The following is a 21,711-nucleotide window of genomic DNA, read 5'->3' as shown; positions in this document are numbered from 1 at the left end:
GTGAAAGGCAGCCCCACATTCCAGAACTGAGTTGGTGAAAATCTGACTTTTTGAAATCTAGGAGGCCATGGCCTCACCCTTTGATACCCGGCAGGCTGTGGTTCCACTCTTTGAGACCCCAGAAGTAGTGGCCCTACATTTTGAGACTAAGGCAGCTTTGCTTCCCGTGCTTCTTGTCTCTTCAGCTTCTACTCCTGGTTCCTCAGGCCGTCGGCCCCTCAGGCAAGTATTCCAAAGCTCTTTAGCTCTACTGATCAGCGCCCAGAGACACCCTACTCTGCCAGGAAGCCTCCTGCCCAAAGGCTCTCAGCTCTCTCACTCCGTGGGTTGGCTCTTGTCTGTCTCACCCCAGCCTCCTGGTTCTGCTGCTGCCATTTCTCTGCTACTGCCTCTCACCATCTTCACCATCTCCAGTGTTACAGCTCTCCTCATTTCCTTCTGAACCCTCCCTAGAATTGTCTTTAATGTCCATAATTCCACCAACAGTTTTTTCAAGGCCATCTAGGCTTTTACGATTAGGCACTTTAAAACTCTTGCAGCTTCTACCCATTCACAGTTTCAAAACTGCTTCTACATTTTAGAATAGGTATTAGAGCAGCGCCTCACTCCCAGTACCAAATGCCTTAGTCTAGGTTCTCTAGAGAAGCAAAACCAATGAAATGTATAAATATAAATATAGAGAGATTTATATCAAGGAAATGGTTCACATGGTTGTAGAGGCTGGAAAGTCCCAAGCCGTGGATCAAGGTGGAGGCTTCTCCTGATTCATGTAGCTGCAGAGGCTGGTGAACCCAAGATTGGCAGGTAACGCAGCAGGTAAGCTGCTAGTTCAAGTCCCAAGAACCGGAGGTCAGATGAACAGGAGCTAGCTGCAGGATCCGGAGCGAGCAAAAGCTAATGAGCTTTGTCAAAAGGTCCACCTATATTGGATGCAGGTCACATCCCCAAGGACACTTCCTTTCAACTGATTGGCTGCTCATAACAGATTTCATCATGGAGGTGATTACATTACATCAGATCTGATTATGGAGGCGATTACATCATTACATAGCTGCCAAACTACGTCATAGCTGCCAAACCACTGAGAATCATGGCCCAGTCAAGTTAACTTGCAACCTTAACCATAACACTCCCAGCAGCCCAATTTGATAGGCATGATGATTATAACCATTTATAACTGAGGCTTCAGAGAGGTGAAATCAGTTGCCACAGACCCAACATTCTCATTCATTTGCAAATAACAAATACAAATATTTACTGTGCCTGGAGTCCCTGGGTGGAGCAAACGGTTAACACGCTCAGCTACTAATCAAGATGTTGGAGGTTCTAAACCACCCAGAGGCACCTTGGAAGAAAGGCCTGCTGTTCCATTTTGAAAAAATCAGCCATTGAAAACCCTGTGGAGAGCAGTTCTACTCTGACACACATGGGGTCACTATGAGTCGGAATTGACTTAACAGCAACTGGTTTGCTTTTTACTTTTGTGCCTAGACTGGGATTTTGCCTTCACACATAGTGTGATTTAAGGGGCCCTGGTGTGCAGTGGTTAAGCCCTCAGCTGCTAACAGAACGGGCAGCAGTTTGAACCCACCAGCTGTTCTGTGGAAGGAAGATATGGCAATCTGCTTCTGTAAAGACTATAGCCTAGAAAACACTATGAGGTAGTTCTACTCTGCCTTATAGGGCTACTATGAGTTAGAATTGACGCGACAGCAATGAGTTTGGTTTGGTTTGGGTACCTTGTGCCAAGGAGCCCTGGTGGGGCAATGCTTAAGCACTCGGCTGCTAACCTAAAGGTCTGTGGTTTCAGCCCACCAGCTGCTTGTGGGAGAAAAGACCTGGCTATCTGCTCCCATAAAGATTACAGCCTAGAAAACCCTATGGGGCAGTTCTACTCTGTCACATAGGGTCACTATAAGTCACAATCGGCTGGACAGCACCTAAGAACAACAGCAATAACCTGTGCCATGGCCCATGGGTGGCGCAACTGATCTGTACTTGTCTACTAACCTACAAGTTGGCAGACGGAAATCATCCAGCAGTGTCATGGAAGAAAGGCCTGGTGATCAGGGTACATGGGAACTGTTTATACTACATTTGCAACTTTTCTGTAAATCTAAAACTACTCTAAAATATTAAAATTTTATTAAAATTATTTGTTTACCTGAAATTTAAATTTAACTGGACATCCTGTATTTTTGGACTCCCTGGGTGGTGTAAACAGTTAGCACACCTCGCTGCTGACCAAAAGGTTGGAAGTTTGAGTCCACACAGAGGCACCTTGGAAGACAGGCCTGAAGATCAACTTCCAAAAAATCAGCCATTGTAAACCCTACGGAGCATATACAAATGTTCATAGCAACTTTATTCCTAAGAGCCCAAACCTAAAAACCACCCAAATGCCTTTAAGAAGGTTAATAAACAAACCAGTTGTTATAATACATACAACTGATTACCACACAGCAATATAAACGGACGAACTATAGAGAGATGCAACAACATGGATGAATCTCAAAATCATAACGCTGAGCCGAAGAAACCAGACAGAAAAGAATATATACTGTATGACACTCTAGAAAAAGTAAATATAATCTATAGTGACAGCAGATCAGTGACTTCTGGAATACAAGGATGGGGTGACATTCATGGGGAAAGGACACAAGGGAACACTTTGGGGTGATGAAAATGTACTATATCTTAATTGTTGTAGGTGTGTATATTTGTCAAAACTCATTAAATTGTACACTTAAAAAAAAAGAAAAAGAAAACTCTATGGAGCACAATTTTACTCTGACACACGTGGGATCGCCATGAGCTGGAGGCAACTGATTTGTTTGTTTTTTTTTTAGTTAAGTATAAAACATATCTATATATGTGAGATTTTTTTAAAGAAAGTACAAATTAAGTAAAGTGAAGTGTTTCATTCCTTTGTTGACTACACTAGGGAAATCGGTTCAACAAGCATTCAACTGAGCAGTAAATGTGTGCCAGACACCGTGATAAACATATCTTAAGATTATAAAATGATGTGTCAATATCGTCAGCTCCCAAAATTTAGAATAGGAGGAACACCAAATCGAGGCAGAATTTGCAACACAGATGGTTATTTTGACACATGTGATTTTAAACAGATGTCTCCAGAATACTGCATACTTTCGTGTCCAAGAGAAACCTTCCCATCCTTAATTACACAGTGATGTATATAATCCTTGGACTCTGGTTTGGCCTTTAGCTCAGTGGAAAATTCCACTGATGATTTGTGAGCTGAAATTTTGTCTGGTCATTGGAAGGCCTGTAAAATTTCCAGCTGCTTTTTCTGTCTGCTCACAAGCTCTCCAGTCCTCTTATTGTTTTCACACCACATTATCTGTCACTAATATTTCTCTAATTCCATCTCCACTCCTACTGCCACCACCTTAGTCCACACCAAGATCATGCATATCCTTGCATAATTATAGTAACCACCTCAATGTCTCCCTCTTGTGTCCCAGGTTTGCCCATCTTCTTTTTTTTTTTTTTTTATTGATGATTTGTTTTATTTTTGTTGTTGTTGTTGATAATGTACATAGCAGAACATATACCAATTCAACAATTTCTACATGTACAATTCAGTGACATTGATAACATTCTTCAAGTTGTACAATGATTCTCACCCCCCTTTTCTGAATTGTTCCCCCACTGTTAACATAAACTCACTGCCCCTTAAGTTTCTTCTCAAACCTTTCGAGTTGCTGTTGTCAATTTGATTCCATATAGTTTTTTAAAAGAGCACATTGCTGAGGGCAGAGAGTCTTTACTAATTAAGCTAAACTATTGTTTGATTTAAGGAAGACTTTGGGGGGATATTTTTGGTTTAAGGTTTAAAGATTATCTCAGGACAGCAGTTCTTGGGGGATTCATCCAGCCTCTATAGCTCCAGAAAGTCTGGAGTCTATGGAAATCTGAAATTCTGTTCTGCATTTTCCCCCTTTCGATCAGGATTCTGCTATAGAATCTTTGATCAAAATGTTCTGTAATGGTGGTGAGTAGTGTTTGTGGTCTTAAAAGCTTGTGAGTGTCATTTAAGATACTCCACTAGTCCCACCCCATCTGGAGCAAGGGAGAATGAAGAAAACCAAAGATACAAGGGAAAGATTAGTCCAAAGGACTAATGGACCACAACTACCACAGCCTCCACCAGACTGAGTCCAGCACAACTAGATGGTGCCCAGCTACCACCACCAACTGCTCTGATAGAGATCACAATAGAAGGTCCTGGACAGAGCTGGAGAAAAATATACAACAATATTCTAACTCAAAAAAAAAAAAAAAAAAAAGACCAGAGTTACTGGCCTGACAGAGACGGGAGAAACCCTGAGAGTATGACTCCCGGACACCCTTTTAACTCAGTACTGAAGTCACACCTAAGGTTCACCCTTCAGCCAAAGATTAGAGAGGCCCATAAAACAAAACAAGACTAAATGGGCACACCAGCCCAGGGGCAAGGATGAGAAGGCAAGAGGGGAAACCAAGGTCGAGAAGGGGAGAGTGTTGACATGTTGTGGGGTTGGTGACTGTCATGGATTGAGTTGTATCCCCCCAAAATATCTGTCAGCTTGGCTGGGTCATGATTCCCAGTATTGTATGATTGTGTTATCTGATGTGATTTCCTTATGTGTTGTAAACTGTATCACTATGATGAGATTATATGTGATTTCCTTATGTGCTGTAAATTCTGTCACTGTGATGAGGTTATACTGATGAGGTTGACAAGATTAGTGTCTTAAAGCAATCTCTTTTGAGATATAAGAGAGAGAAGCGAACAGAGACATTTGCAGACCTCATACCATCAAGAAAGCAGTGCTGGGAGCAGAGCGCGTCCTTCGGATCTGAGGTTCCCACGCAGAGAAGCTCCCAGACCAAAGGAAGACTGATGACACAGACCTTCCTCCAGAGCCGACAGAGAAAGCATTCCCGTGGAGCTGACACCCTGAATTTGGACTTATAGCCTACTGGACTGTGAGAGAATAAACCTCTCTTTGCTAAAATCATCCACTTGTGGTATTCCTGTTAGAGCAGCACTAGATGACTAAGACAGTAACCAATGTCACAAAACAATACGTGTATTAATGGTTTAATGAGAAACTAATTTGCTCTGTAAACCTTCATCTAAAGTACAATTTGAAAAAAAAAAAAGTTCAGTAATGGTAACCAGGCTTGCCCATCTTAGTAAATGCCATCACAAGAGTAAAAGCCAGAGTCGCTACTATGACCCATAAGACCTTACATGTTCTTCATTCTGCTCCCCTGCCTCCCTCATTAGCTTTCTGACCTTTACTCTAACCTCTCTCCTCCTCTTTCACTTCATTCATACTTACTTTGCTCCAGCCACACTGACCTCCTTGCTGACTTTCTAACAGGTTAGGCTTGGCCCCACCTCGGGACCTTTGCCCTTGTTGTTTCTCTGCTATGAATGTTCTTCTCTTGGAAAAGAGCATGACTGGCTTCTCTAGATCCTGCAAGCCTTGCCTGGGTACCCTGCCTGACAACAACAACACATTTCATGTCCTCTTGTTCTGGACTGAATTATGTCCCCCAAAGATATGTGCTGTAAATTCTAACCCCTATAGTGGTTATAATACCATTTGGGAATGGGTTTTCTTTGTTATGTTAATTAGACAGTATTAGTGTAATGTATGTCTTAAATCAATCTCTATTGAGACATAAAAGAGCAGATTAGGCAAGCAAGGGTAGTTGGGGGAAGATAGATACCATGCCACATGAGATCTCCAAGGAGTCAAGGAACAGAAGCTGAAAAGATAAGGACCTTCCCCCAAAGCCGAAAGAGAGAGAAAGTCTTCCCCTAGAGCTGGTGCCCTGTATTGGGACTTCTAGTCTCCTCAACCATGACAAAATAAATTTCTGTTTGTTAAAGACACCCATTTGTGGTATTTCTGTTATAGCAGCTGCAGGAAACAAAGACAGCCCCCTTCCCTGCTTTATATTATTTACTCCTGAGAAAGAAAGGAGTGGCCCCTGACATCCAGGAATTAGTTAACTATTCTCACAGTTAGGCCTTGGTGTTCTATTGAGCATAAACAATCTCATAGAACATTAACCTCAGACAAGGTCATTTTATGGCCATGATGGATCACAACGAAAGAAAAAAAGAGAGACCACTCGATAATCTTGTCTGAGCACAGACAAAACATGAACCTCAGCCAAGCCACAAAATGACAGAACAGTCCCCTCTTCTGGCTAATTTGAGTAACTGTTACTTTTTTTTTTCCACCAATTTTAGTTTTTGCTTCTCTCTAGTGACCCTGCTAGATAAAATGCATTGAGATACCCAATCATAGAATTACCCTCACATCCTGACAACATCTAATCCAGAACAAAGCCCTGCTTCCTTAAATCCTCTTCAAAACCCCCTAACACAAGTCCAAATCCTACAATAGGCTTTTTCTAGCACGCTTTTACTGAGACACCCCACCAGTCCGTATTGTGTGCCTTCTCTTTCATTTCAAGAAGTAATAAGCCCAATGTGTTCCATTACAGGGGAGTTCCCGGTGGTCTTTGGCTGGAAGACATTGACACTCCTTAGCACTCAAACTAACACCGTGTATATTTTACCCCTTTATCATATTTATTGCCTGTCTCCCCATTAGAACGTAAAATTCTTGAATATAGAAATTCTACATCCACTGTCAGGTCTGTATCACTGCCTAGAACAGTGACTGGCATGGTAGAAGCTCCATGAATATTTATTGGCTGAAAGTATAAACGAAGACATTGAAGCTTAGAAGCAGAACCTCATGGGCAGTGAGAGGAGTTTGATTCCCTGCCTCCCCTTCTCTAAATTCACCCTTCTCCCTCCTGGGGCAGTATTTCCCTCTTTGGGGGGAAAAACGGGGGAGTTGGAATAAATCCGGACCCACAGCATTTTCCTTTTTTAAGATCACCGGAACATTCTTCTCCAACTGAGGACGTTTCAGACACTATTCCCCCAGCACCCTCTTTTGGCAATTCACAGCCATCACTAGCGAACGTTTTTGCGTCAATACGCAACGTCTTAACCGGAAGCGCAGGACCTAGGCGGGTGAAGGAGGGAAAAGCGGTTCTTGGGTTCTCTCCTGGCCCGTTTGAGAATTTGAGATGCAGTGCCTGGCCTTGCCGTTGGAAGGAGCCAAAAAAAGTGGCTGCACAGGTGAGGGGCACCTACACCTGCCCGTCTGCCAGCCTCCTGTTCTCCTGGCTGGTCCAGGTTTAGATGGAGGCTTTCTCAACTGAGCGCCTCATCCCAACCATGGCCATTTCACCTCTTGCCTTTCTGCATTTCTCAGCTCCTCTCAGTTCCTCTCTCTCTCTCCCCTGGATCCTTGGTAAGGGAGCCCATAAATCTACCTGCCCACTTTCAAAGTAAGTTTTGGCACATCCATCCTTTCAATCAGAATTGGTTGAAGACTCACTTTGCCACGGGTCCTGCTCTGGGTCAGAGACACCCTGAGAAACAAGACAGGCAGTAAGGTCCCCGGGCGACCCAAGCAGTTTGCCACCAGCTACTAACCTAAAGGTTGGCAGTTGAAATTCACCCAGTGGTGCTGCAGGAGAAAGTCCTGGCGATCTGCTCCATAAAGATTATAGCCAAGAAAACCCTATGGAGCATAGTTCTACTCTGTAACACATCTGTAACACATGAGGTTGCCATGAGTCAGAATTGGCTCGCTGGATGATGGGTATAGGAGCTTGGGTGCCACAAGCAGTTTGCCATTGGCTGCTAACCTAAAGGTTGGCAGTTGAACCCACCACACGGTACCACAAAAGAAAGGACTGGCAATTTCAGCCAAGAAAACCCTATGGCACAGTTCTACTCTGTAACACATGGGGTCAAGGGGCTATCACTATGCAGGTGAAGTTCATGCAATAATGAAGGAAGACAGATAATTAGCAGATGAACCAATTTAAAAAAATCATTTCAGAGATGGACATGTGCTGTGAAAAAAATGGAGTAGGGTGATATCTTAGAGAATGACTGTGGTGAGGAGGTAAATGGCTACATGAGACAAAAGATTTTGCTTCATTAATTGTAGGAGGCCTAGAATTCTGCACTTTTAACAAAACCCACCTCACTCTCTAGCCAGTTGCTCTGAGACAGATGGTCTCCAGGCCACACTTTAAGAAATACAGGTTAAAAGGAGCCAGCCCTACTGCTGAGCATTTTATAGGCATGATTTACTTTATCCTCACAACAACCCCATAATCAAGGAATGCTTATTATTCATGTTTTAAAAGAGGCTTAGAGAGGTAAAATTGCTTGCCAAGATTCTATATTTGTATTCATTTTGCCCACACTTTGTGGCTAGGCTGTGGTTTTGAGCTCACACACACGCTGTTATGGGCTGAATTGTGTCTCCCCAAAAGATCTGTTCAAGTCCTAACCCCCGATACCTGTGAATGTGACTTTATTTGGAAATAGAGTTGTTGTAGATGTAATTAGTTAAAATGAAGTCATTAGGATGGGCCCTAATTTCTCTATGACTGGTGTGCTTATAAGTAGAGGAGAAGCGACACGGGGAAGATGCCATGTGAAGACGGAGGCAGAGATCCGGGTGATGCTGCCACAAGCCAAGGAATGTCTGGGGCTGCCAGAAACTGGAAGAGAAACAAGGAAGGATCTTCCCCTAGAGCCTTCAGAGAGAGCTGGGCCTTGCTAACATCCTGAATTCAGAATTCTAGCCTCCAGAACTGTCAGAGGATACATTTCTGTTGTTTTAACCCACCCACTTTGAGGTTTTTTGTTAGGGCAGCCAGAGGAAACTCATACACAGTCTGACTGCAAAGCCTGAAAAATCCCAGTCTTTGGGGCTCTTTCTGCCCCTCCCCAGTCCCTGGCCCCCACTCCTGCTGTGATTTCCGTGACAACAGCCTGTCCCCACAGTACGTGAGGTGAAGAGAACAGAGAGATGGACAATAGGCCAGCCTGGCTGAGGAAGGGCTCTGACTTCCAGTTACTCCAAGAAGTATATCATGTATGTTTATTTCTCCACATTAAAATGAAAACTTGAAGCTCTTGCAAAAAGAATAAAATAAAATGGCTTGATGAGCCTCTGCAAACACCTAAAAAAAATCCCAGGATCCATTCAGCAACTGCTGAAAGCTCCCATGGCTTAAACATTTGCCCTCAACATTTGTTAATTGATGCATGAAATCGGTCATTTAGTTGTTCAATCCATAAATATTTAGACACTTCTCTAGGTGTTTGGCATGCAGCAGTGAGCAAGACATGCACCATATTACCCTCTCCCATGCATTGATGTCTATCACCAACCGGGAATCTCGGTGCCCAGAGTTTGTTTGTTTTGGTAAAAATTTACATAACAAAGCATAGACACATTCAGCTTTTCCTATGTGTACAGTTCGATGACATTGGTTACATTATTCACGTTGTGTCATCATTCACACTATCTCTACCCCTATTGTTTCACCACCATTAACTTAGATTCCTTGTCCCCTAAACTTCCCCTCTATGTTTTAGAGTTACTGTTGTCAAATTTATCTCATACAGATAATTCTTTAAAAGAGTGGACTGCTTAAGGCAAACATTCTTTACTAGTTAAGCTAAACTGCTGTTTAAAGATGACTTCATGAGAAAGTTTCAGTTCAAGGCTTAAAGATTATCTCAGGACAATAGATTCAGGGGTTCCCCCAGTCACAATGAGTCCAGTAAGTCTGGTTCCTATAAGAATTTGAAATTCTCTTCCACATTTTTACTCCCATTGATCAGGATGCATCTACGGATCCTTGATTAAAACATTGAATAATAGTAGCCAGGCACCATCCCAATCTTCTGGTCTCATGGCAATGGAGACAGTAGTTCATGGAGACAATTAGACCTGCACTCCATTTCCTTCTCTGTTTCCTGGGTCTTCTTATTCTTCCGCTGTTCCAGGAGAATAGAGACCAATTGTTGTATCTTGGATGGCCATTTGCAAGCTTTTAAGACCCCAAGCACTAGTCTTGGTGTTCACAGTTTTTATGTTGGGGTTTCATTTTGTAGGCATGATTGACTGAATCATTGTCCTTGTGGTTGAGCCCAATCTCCAGCCCCTCTCCCCAGAAATTGGGCAGATATCAGATGGTGGGTCTTTCTGGCCTGTTGAGCCCCTACCCAAGAGTAACCTCATTAATATAACCCTCAGGTGTGGTCTGGAGCCCTCATGGACCAACCACTGGAGAAATGCCAAAGTTTTAGTGGTTATCTCTCAGGAACCAGGAGTCCCTGGGTGGTGCAAGTGGTTAATGAGCTCCGTTGCTAAGCAAAAGGTTAGCAGTTCAAGTCCACCCAGAGACACCTCGGAAGAAAGGCCCGGCGATTTGCTTCCGTACAGACTACAGCCAAGAAAACAGTTCTGCTCTGTAAAACATGCGGTCACTGTGACTCAAAATTGCCTCAGTGGCGATAGATTGGGTTTGGTTTGCTTTCGTCCTAATACAGAGTTCTTCCCCAGTTAAATCAGGAGTCCCCACGTGTTAACATTCCAGTATTAACCATCACAAAATTTTCCATATCTTCTTTTTCAGTGTACAATAACTTTCCTAATAGCGTTTCTTTAAATAGACTCACTTTACAAACAAATGCACTTTAAAAGGAAGTGGTACATCAACACTTTCAATGGAAAACTGGCAGTACCTACTATAAACACAAAGTAATAGCAAAAATAATAATAATAATTGCTGCTGTTGTTGTTAGGTGCCACTGAGTTGGTTCCGACTCATAGCGACCCTATGTACAACAGAACGAAACACTGCCCAGTCCTGCACCGTCCTCACAATCGTTGCTATGTTTGAGCTCCTTGTTGCAGCCACTGTGTGAATGCACCTCATTGAGGGTCTTCCTCTTTTTCGCTGATCCTCTACTTTATCAAGCATGATGTCCTTCTCCAGGGACGGGCCCCTCCCAACGTATGTGAGACAAAGTATTGCCATCCTCACTTCTAAGGAGCATTCTGGCTGTACTTCTTCCAAGACAGATTTGTGAGTTCTTTCGGCAGTCCATGGTATATTCAATATTTTTTCCCAACACCTTAATTCAAGGGCATCGATTCTTCTTTGGTCTTCTTTATTCATTGTCCAGCTTTCACATGCGTACGAGGCAATTGAAAATACCATGATTTGGGTCAGGTGCACCTTAGTCCTAAAGTGACATCTTTGCTTTTGAACACTTTAAAGAGGTCTTTTTGCAGCAGATTTGCCCAAGAAATCGTTTGATTTCTTGACTACTGCTTCCATGGGCGTTGATTGTGGATTCAGGTAAATGAAATCCTTGACAACTTCAATCTTTTCTCCGTTTATCATGACGTTGCTTATTGGTCCAGTTGTGAGGATTTTTGTTTTATGTTGAGATGTAATCCATACTGAAGGCTGTAATCTTTGATCTTAGAGTTTCAAGTCCTCCTCACTTTCAGCAAGCAAGGTTTTGTCATCTGCATATGGCAGGTTGTTAATGAGTCTTCCTCCATTTCTGATGCTATGTTCTTTTTCGTATAGTCCAGTTTCTTAGATTTGCTCAGCATGCAAATTGAAAAAGTATGGTGAAAGGATACAACCCTGACACACACCTTTCCTGATTTTAAGCCACACAGTATCCCCTTGTTCTGTTCAAATACTTCTTGGTCTAAGTACACGTTCCTCATGAGCAAAATTAAGTGTTCTGAAATTCCCATTCTTCCCAATATTATCCATAATTTGTTGTGCTCCACACAGTCAAATGCCTTTGCATAGTCAGTAAAACACAGGTAAATATCTTTCTGGTACTCTCTGCTTTTAGCCAGGATCCATCTGACAGCAGTGATGTCATTCTACGTCCTCTTCTGAATCTGGCTTGAATAATAATAATTAATTAATTTAAAAATCCTATTAAAATCTAACTTGAAAAGATTCCCAGAAAGGTGCATAGGTTGCCTTCTGCAATTTTCTTAAAGGGAAGTGAGTAAATATTAGACATTTTAATAACATATTGACACCAATTTGAGCTTTTTTTTGGCTTTAGTGAATAAAAATTTATTTTCGCACACAGTTTAGGAGGCTAAAAGTTCAAATTCAGGACACTAGCTCTAGAGCAATGCCCTCTCTGTCTGCTCTGGGGGAAAATTTTGTCTTTCAGTTTCTCTTCCTCAGTTCCTTGGTGATTTCCACATGGCATCTATCCTTTCCCATTTGTGCTTCCTTCCTTCTGTGCCTAATCTGCTCCTTTTATATCTCAAAAGTAATTAGGTTTAAAACACACCCAACACTGATACAGCCTTGTTAACATATCAGAGAAGACTCTACTCCCAAATGAAATTACATCCACAAGTATAGCGGTTAGGATTTCCAACACATATACAGTCCATAGCATTCCACTCTTTGCCCCACCCAAATTTATATCCTAACAATATACAAAACACAGTCACCCTAATCACATCATCCCAAAAGTCTTAAATTAACTTCAATTCTGATATCTCATCTTCTGAATCATCTAAATCAATTGAGTTTTCTTTTTGATGCAATTATACTATGACTTAATAATACTAAATGCCACATCCATATATAGCTCTACAATAACCTCTCATATTGGGAAAATAAAATAGGGTATCTATATATATGTTTGTTATATAGCAAAGATTAAAAGAAGTTAGGAGTTAAACCCTCTCTTGTAGTCCTCTAACAATACTGTGCTCAGTACATGAAGGTTCAGAGCTATTTTATTGTTTGTGGCATTATCTTCAGAACAATCAAAAGCGATTTTCTTTGTCCATTTGGAGTCCCTGGGATTCCAGTGATGTAGAGATGTATATTTTTTGTTACACTCATTCCTAAGTAGTTTATATTTTATGGAACGACTCTGAATGGAAAATTTTTCCGTTTTCATTCTAACTAGCTGTTGTAGGTCTTTTGGAATGTCTTGGTTTTAAATATATATTACTTGTGTATTTAGTCATCTTCTGAACTTGCTTAGGAGTTTTTAATCATTTTTTCCACTGTTTCTCTTCGGTTTTCTAAGTAATCATTTAATCTCCAAAAAATTTTATCACTCTCTTCTTTTCCAGTAGCTATAGTGGACTTTTCAGTGACATGGGCCAATCAACTTTCTTTTGTTGCTTAAATAGGTATGTGTGCTCTGTCAGAGCTCTGGTGGTGTAGTAGTTAAGAGCTTGGCTGGTAACCAAAAGGTTGGCAGTTCGAATCCACCAGCCTCTCCTTGGAAACCCTATGGGACAGTTCTACTCTGTCCTACAGGGTAGCTATGAGTTGGAATTGACTCGACAACAACGGGTTTAGCTTTTTGGTTTTGGTTCTGTCACTTACAACCCAAAGTGGCCCTGATGAAGGTTTGCCGTCGTTGCTAGCTGCCGTTGAGTCAGCGTCAACTCCTCATGATACCACAACACAAGATGAGATCAGACCATTGTGGTCTATATGGTTTTCATTGGCTGATTTTTGGAAGTAGATTGCCAGGCCTTTCTTCCTAGCCTATCTTAGTCTGGAAGTTCCACTGAAACATGTTAAGCATCATAGCAACATGCAAGTTTCCACTGACAGACAGGGGGTGGCTATGCCTGAGGTGCATTTGCTGGGAATAGAACCCTCTCTACAGGTTTAGAAGAGATAAAAATATTTTAGAATTCTTCTTGCCAAAGTAATTTTAATGATTTGAGGATTATATGGAATAAGAGGATGAAGTCCAATGCAAGTGCTCTCGGTAGAGGTTTCAGGTGAATACAGGCAGTTATGGACTTACTGAACTTGATTTCATATATACCTCTCATAAAACTATCCCTAGGACATTGTTTTGCCATAAAAATGAAAGCTTTTATTTTAGGCTTTCTCATAAGTTTGAGTAAAACCTTCAGTATAACACTGTATCTCACAGAATCCTTCTCCTGATGCCGACATGTAGTAGCTTTCTTCTTGGTGTCTCAGTGCCTAGGCAGAAACTTTAGAATTGCTCAGGGGACACTGCAGATATAGGGATGGAAAAGAAGGAGATAAGAGATAAGAATGAAAGAGCAAACGGGGGAGAAATGATAGCTCCATGATGGAGTGTCCTGTAACCATAAAATAGTGTTTGTTGTGTGTTAACTTACTCTGAACAACACTCAATACATAAATAAATAAGGCATGCCACAACATGGGTGAAGCTAGGAAACATTATGTTGAGAGAAATCAGTCAGTAAAAAAAAGGATGAATACTGTATGATCTCACTCATGAAATAAGCAAATATATAAAAACCAAAGCTTATTAGTGGTTACCAGGGGTGGTAGGGAGCGGGGAAGGAGGAGTTTTTGCTTAGGGGGCACTAGGGTTATGTTAATGGTGGTGGAATAATTTGGAAAACTCTGGTGACAGAGGTTGCACAACATTAAGAACGTAATCAATGACACTGAATTGTACATGAGGAAACTGTTGAATTGGTGAAGATTTTGTTGTATATATTTCCACCACAAATTAAAAAAAAAATATTAAACATGCTTCTTGTGTCGGCATAAAAGGAGACAGATGTAGAAGATGACATCTCTGAGGAATAATACCCGTAACCCAGAAAATCACTTTTACTTCATTATAATCACATGTCATGGTCCAAAATAGCAATTTAAATAAATGTTTAGAAGCCTAGATATTATTCAACTTTAAATGCACAAACAATACTTGAGAAGACTAATCAGATTTAGTGCTGTGAACATCATTGTCTCGCCATTATTCATGGACAGTCAATGCTGATTTTTCATAATATCAAGTAACATTATGGTAGGGAAGCAATATTTCAGCTGAAGTGTTGGTTCAGGCATTTTCAAAGCCAGGTATTTACATAACAAGAATGCAAAACAAATTCCCCAGGAAATCAGTCCTCCCACCACTTCTGCATGTGATATTCTGAATGAATTAAACAGAAACACTGCCTCCTGAGTTATTTAAAACTACCAGAAATACTGTTGCTGTTTTTGTTAGGTGCCGTCAATTCGGTTCTGACTCATAGCAACCCCCTGTAAAACAGAATGAAACTCTGCCCTGTCCTGTGCCATCCTCACAATCATTGCTATGTTTGAGCCCATCGTTGCAACCACTGTGTCAATCCATCTCTTTTTCACTGACCCTCTACTTTACTAAGCGTGATGTCCTTCTCCAGGGACTGGTCACTCCTGATAACATGACCAAAGTAAGTGAGACGAAGTCTCACCATCCTTGCTTCTAAGCAGCATTCTGGCTGTACTTCTTCCAAGACAGATTTGTTCATTCTTCTGGCAGTCCATGGTATATTCAGTATTCTTCACCTACAGGAGAATTCAAATGCATCAATTCTAGGAATGCTAGGAAGAAATAATAGTTGACCTTATGTATAACATTCTAGGATACTGTATTCAACTGCTGTTCTATTTTTTTACCTGTGTATATGTTTTAAATCTTTATACTGTACAACAAATGGGCCTAATACTTGTAATTAAGTATTTTCTGTTAGTAGTTAATAAAAAGTTGGCTGTTAGCTCTGGAAAGTGATTTCCAATGTAACAGAGTTTGAAGCTGTATAAGCTTCATCAAGTTCATCAAATTATTAAAATTAATCCATAATATGAACTCTCTGATGTCTAATAAGTATTGAGCTAATTTTGAAAGCTTTCCCATGTCTAGTGCATTCATAAAATTTGTAAGAGTACCCTAAAACTCTCAGACAAGTCACATGCATAAAATGTCTGAGTTTAGGTCTGACACCAATTCCATTTAACTTAAAGAATGCACTTCTGTTTTTTTGTTGGCCAGCAACAGCTGACCATTGTACAGACTTAATCTAATAGCTAAAGAAATGTTTTTCTTTGTGGTTAAGAATGGAGCATGACAAAAAGTGTTCTATTCTCAGGAGAAAATGTTTACACAGAATGTTATCGGAAGAATGCTTACTCAGGTTGCCCCCAGAAAGTCTGTGACAAAAAATAGATTAACTGACGTTTTGAAAGGTTTACTTGTGACTCGTGTATAACCCCCAGCCCTCATATGTGAAAATCCCTCTCCTCTTTCAGATTTTGGAGCATTTTGTTTTCAGAACTGAATGCTGCCCTATTCAAGAATCTCAATATTTCAATAATACTCTTTGCTTTTATTTCAACAGACTCAGAGAGTTTACTCTGACAGGTTTTTTGCCTGTATGATTTTTCACATGTTGACTAAGGGATGAACTGTGAGCAAAAGCATATCCACACTCATTACATTCATAGGGCTTCTCTCCAGTATGAATTCTCTAATATTGAGAAAGTGTTCAACTATTCCAGAAGTCTTTCCCACATTTGTTAGAAATATACGGTTTCTCTCTAGTATGGATTCCCTGGTGTCAAATAAGGGCCATCATGTGGCTGAAGGCTTTTCCATGTTTGTTACATTTATAGGGTTTCTCTCTGGTGTGAGTTCCAGTATGTTGTGTAAAGGATGAATGATCACCAAAGACCTCCCATATTCAGTACACTCATAGGCTTCCTCCCTAGCGTGAGTTCTTTGATGTATGATGAACTAGGACGTCTTGTTGAATGTTTTACCGCATACCTACCCTGGGTGGTGTGAAGAGTTAAAGTGCTCACCTGCTAACCAAAAGGTTGGAGGTTTGAGTCAATCCAGAGGCACCTTGGAAGAAAGGCCTGGTGATCTACTTCCAAAAAATCAGCCATTGAAAACCCTACAGAGCACAGTTCTACTCTGACACACATGGGGGCACCATAAGTCAGAGTCACCTAAACAGCAACTTTTTTAAAAAATATGTTTTAGCACTTTATGTAAACAGTATCAAACTGGATGCATTTTTCTGCTAACTTGATTTTGAATTTAAGAAATATATGTCAGTATTAAGTTTGTGACATCCATTACTGTTGATGCTTTTAACTCTAGGTCATTCATTTTCAATACTGTATTTTATTGTAGGATTTATTACAACTGTATCTTTCGTATTCCTGTAGATGAGTATTTCAGTTGTTTCCAGTTTTTTTCCCTTAAAAACAGAGGCACAGTAAACATTCGTGTCGTATCTCAGGATGCATGATTTTATCTAGGGCAAACCGATAAAAACCAAACCTGCAGCCATTGAGTCAATTCCAACTCATAGCAACCCTGCAGGACAGAGTAGAACTGTCCCAGAGAGTTTCCAAGGAGCACCTGGTGGATCTGAACTGCCAACCTTTTAATCAGCAGCCATACGACTTAACCACTACACCACCAGGGTTTCCTTATCTAGGGCAGTGGTTCTTAAAGTGCTCCACTGAGCCCTGGGATCCTTTCAAGGGATCCTCAAGGTCAAGTATACTTTCATAATTATGCTAAAACATCATTTGCTTTCTTTTTTTCTTTAACTGTGTTGACATTTGCACTCACAGTGTAAAAACAATGGTGGATAAATAATGTGGTGCCTTAACATGAATTAAGATATCAAACTCTAGTACGTAGTATTAATTTTATTAAACCTCTGCAGATTAGCTGGCATGGGGTCATATTGAGCTCTTCAGAAGGGCCAGGCCGACCATGCTCAGGTGGGGCCAACCCATCCACAGTGGACTCAGGAAAATCCTACAAATTTAGCCACAGGAAATAAGCATGGCCATGTGGGAAATTTTCCACAAAGACACTTCTCATGGTGTTACTTTAATCAACAGTTATTCAATCAACATTTGAGTCAATCAACTGTTCTTCAATCATTATCTGAGTAAATCAGCACCAAAAGGAATTAGCCAAGGAGATTATGGCGTATTTTTACAATTTTAACGTCAAGAAGTCAATGATATTCCGAAAGTAACGCAGTCTGCAGGTCCCAAAGACGAACTGGCCATCTTCCTTTAGTATGTAGTCCACCCAGCAACCACCCTTTATATTTGGGGGAGTGGTCCCCAGGACACTGTTTTAAGTGCCTTACAAATATTAACTAATTTAATTATTACAATAACTCTGAAATAAGTACTACTATCATACCTGCTTTATTGACATGGAAATGGGGGTACAAAAAGCTTAAGTAATTTTCCAAGTCCACATGTAGAGCCACCGATCTGAACCACCAGGAGCTCCAGTGGTACACTGCTAACCTAAAGGAGGGACGCTCAAACCCACCAAAGAAAAAAGATGTGGCGATGGGCTCCAGTAAAGATATTTAAAAAAAAAAAAAAAAAAAAGCCGTTGCCCTCGAGTCGATTCCGACTCACAGCAACCCAATAGGGTTTCTAAGGAGGGGGCTGCTGGATTGGAACTGCCGACCTTTTCGTTAGCAACCGAGTTCTTAACCACTGCGCTACCAGGGCTCTCCAATAAAGATTACAACTAAGAAAACCCTATGGGGCAGTTCTGCGCTGTCCTATAGGGTCACTATGAGTCGAAATTGACTCGAAGACAGCTAACAAGAAGCTTGGCTCTAGAGGTTTGCGCGCTTCTGTTGAAGGAACAATTAACCAGGTTGCGTAAACGGTCTGAAGCTGCAGGAGTGGCCGGACGTCCAGCCGCCCTGCCCCGCAGCCTCTTACGCGCAAATGGTGCTCCTTTCGGCAGAGACGTGCGCATCCAGCCTGGAAGGCCCGACACTCACAGCCTAGCCTGGCCACCGCCCTCTGAGGGGGAGAGTTGGAGGCAAGGAGGGACGGCCCCAGCCTCCTTCGTCTCCGGTATTCACCCCAGCCCGGCCACCCTGGGGCACAACCAGAAGTCACCCTACCAGGAACCAGACCCCAGGGCCAAGACGCCTGCGCAAAGCTACCCGCGGGCGGAACTACCACAGGGACTACATTCCCCATAAATCCTCGCGCGCGTCCTCCCGCAAAGGCTGCTGGGAAGGCGTCTACTTCTAGTTGAGAAGATGGCTTGGCTTGTGGGGTTTCACTTGTTTTAATTTTCCCATGGGGCGGAAGGGTTGCCGAAACAAAAAATGCTTGAAAGCTTGAGCTTTTTAAGTCCCTTTTCCTCACTCGTTTCTTTCTTCTGTGTGTGCTTAAAGTTTGTTTTGTTTTTATTGTTTTTGTTTTGGGGAGACTGAGAGCTAGGGGATAAGGGTAATCCTTAATCCTTTTCACAAGAATGTTTCTGTGTGCATTAGCAGAAAGCTTTAAGGAAAGGGAAAACTAGCAGTCATTTCCTTTAATAAATAAATGTGGCGTTTTAAAATATAAAACACCTCTCTAGGCAACTGGAGTCCCTGGGTGGTGCAAACGGATAAGAGCTTGACTACTATCAGAAATGTTGGCAGTTCAAATCCACCCAGAGGTGCCTCGTAAGACAGGTCTGGCAAAATGCTTCTGAAACGTCACGGTCTTGAAAACCCTAAGGAGAAATAGCCAAAGACATAGTACGTCCAGTTTTAATTTCATAGGGGGTTAATTTATGTTTTCTTGTAGGGGATGATCTCATAGCAAGAAGGGCCAGAGGTAAGGTTTTTGGCCTAGGAAGTCTTGTGGCTTCTATCATTTTAGCAATTTTTAATTTAAAATCCCATTAGCTCTCTCAACTTTTCCAGAAGATTGGGGATAACAGGGACAATGATAATGCAGACTGGCTTTTAAATTTTTCATTAAATGTTGAATAATCTTCCCAGTAAAATGAGTTCGTCTATCACTTGATATTTCTTTAGGAAATCCCTAAAGAGGCAAATTATTTTCTCCACCGTAATTGAATCAACTTTTCTACAAGGAAACGCTTCTTTCCTATTGGAGAACATACAAGTCATAACCAGAACATAATGATATCCCATAGAGGGAGGTAATTTTATAAAATCCACTTGCCAATGTTCAAGAGGTCCTTTTGGTGGAGGATACTGCCCAAAATCTGTCATGATAGCTTTTCCTGGATTATGGGTTAAACAAATGCAACATTAATTATAGATTTTTTTCAGATTCTTGGGAAAAATGACCCTATCAGTAATTTCTCATAATTTGTATCATTTTCTTAATACCATGATGAGTTAGAGAATGCACAAGTCTATTAAAAGATCCTTTACAGTCATGTTGTGGGGTTGTTAACCAATGTCATAAAACAATCTGTGTACTAACTGTTTAATGAGAAGCTAGTTTGTTTTGTAAACTTTCATCTAAAGTAAAATAAAAAAAGATCCTTTAATAATTCGGGTAAAACTAATTTTTTATTTGGTCCTTTTATCAATCCAGTGTTTTCATTAAGTTTACAGCCAACACTTATCAAAGTTTATCTTTTCAGAAGCATCCTGTTGTTTTTGTTTTACAATTTCTAAAGGTCTTCAAATTTAGAATTTTCTTTAAGTATCGTAGGGCAATTTCTAGCAATCAATGAGGTTGCAGCTAATTTTGCATAATAATCAGCTAAAGCATTTCCTTGATATTCCGGCTTAATTTGGACATGTTATGAGGAGGGACCTGTCCCTGGAGAAGGACATCATGCTTGGTAAAGTAGAGAGTCAGAGAAAATGAGGAAGATCCTCAAGGAGATGGATTGAAACAGTGGTTGCAACGATGGGCTCAAACATGACAACCGTTAGAGGATGGCACAGGACCAGGACTCTGTGGCACCTAAAAACAACAACAGCATGAGTCAGAACCGGACTCAATGGTACACAACAACAACAACCCTCTAAGCCAGTAATTCCCCTGCCGCCACCCTGGAATGCCACACCTAGCATGCGTTCCTATTTTGCACAGCCTGGATGCAGTGCTGTCTCTAACCTCCCCAGGCGCTGGACCAAGGAGGGCAGCATGCGCACTACACAGGCACAGTGTTTGAAGAACAGGAAAACTGCCTTTCCAGGGTAGTGGCACTGAAAGAGGCGGGGTCTAAACCGTATTGTCTCAGAATTTTGTGTGGGAATAGGTGTTTTATCTCATTCTTGAGGAGTCATGTTATAAAAAAGTCAGAATCGAAAATGCACTGCAACACACAAAAATACTACACCTTTGCCAAGAAGGGCAACTACAAGGATGGCAAAAAATGGTCTTTTAAGTGGTCTTTACATTTGTTACACCACCCATCTGTTATAATTTGTCGCACTTTGGTGGCTTGTGTGTTGCCATGATGCTGGAAGCTATGCCATGCCATAGGTATTTCAAATGCCAACAGGGTCACCCATGATAGACAAGTTTCAGGGAAGCTTCCAGACTAAGACTAGGAAGAAAGGCCTGGAGATCTACAAAAACCCCATGGATCACGACAGAATATTATTCCATATAGTGCTGGAAAATGAGCCCCTTAGGTTGGAAGGCACTCAAAATACACAGACTCAAGCATGAAAATGTTGCAAGACCGCAGAAAGTTTGGATCTGTTGTACACAGGGTCGCCATGAGTCGGAGCTGACTCAATGCAACTAACAACAACACAGGTTATACATGTTGGAAAAAATAGGAGATGTGTGTGTGTGTGTGTGTGTGTGTGTGTGTGTGTATGCATACATACACACACACACACACAGGTGAAAATGGGAAATGTGTGTTATGTGTCTGTGTGTGTAAGAGAGAGATGTTATGATAACAGAGAATGTGTTGTTGTTACCTGCCATCAAGTCGGTTCCAACTCGTAGCAACCCCATTTATGTACAATGGAATGAAACGTTGCCCGGTTCTGTGCAATCCTCACAATCATTGCAATGTTTGAGCCCAATTGTTGCAGCCACTGTGTCAATCCATCTCGTTGAGGGTCTTCCTCTCTTTCACTGACTCTCTACATTACCAAGCATGATGGCCTTCTCCAGGGACTGGTCTCTCCTGCTAACATGTCCAAA

General features: G+C 41.4%; 1 protein-coding gene across 1 annotated transcript in view; it reads right to left on the bottom strand.

Annotated features, from left to right (window-relative positions):
* Positions 1–16,109: 16,109 nt before the first annotated feature.
* LOC101350500 (zinc finger protein 772) overlaps positions 16,110–21,711 on the bottom strand; it is a 287,781-nt gene continuing 282,179 nt past the window's right edge. Inside the window, 1 exon segment of the mRNA XM_012558578.2 lies at positions 16,110–16,404. Within this exon segment, the coding sequence (XP_012414032.2) occupies positions 16,110–16,404 (295 nt within the window).

The sequence above is a fragment of the Trichechus manatus genome, unplaced genomic scaffold, assembly GCF_000243295.1.
Source record: "Trichechus manatus latirostris isolate Lorelei unplaced genomic scaffold, TriManLat1.0 scaffold00176, whole genome shotgun sequence".
NCBI classification, from domain to species: Eukaryota; Metazoa; Chordata; class Mammalia; order Sirenia; family Trichechidae; genus Trichechus; species Trichechus manatus.
Note: the sequence above shows the minus strand (reverse complement) of the source record. Positions and strands in the feature narration are given on the sequence as shown.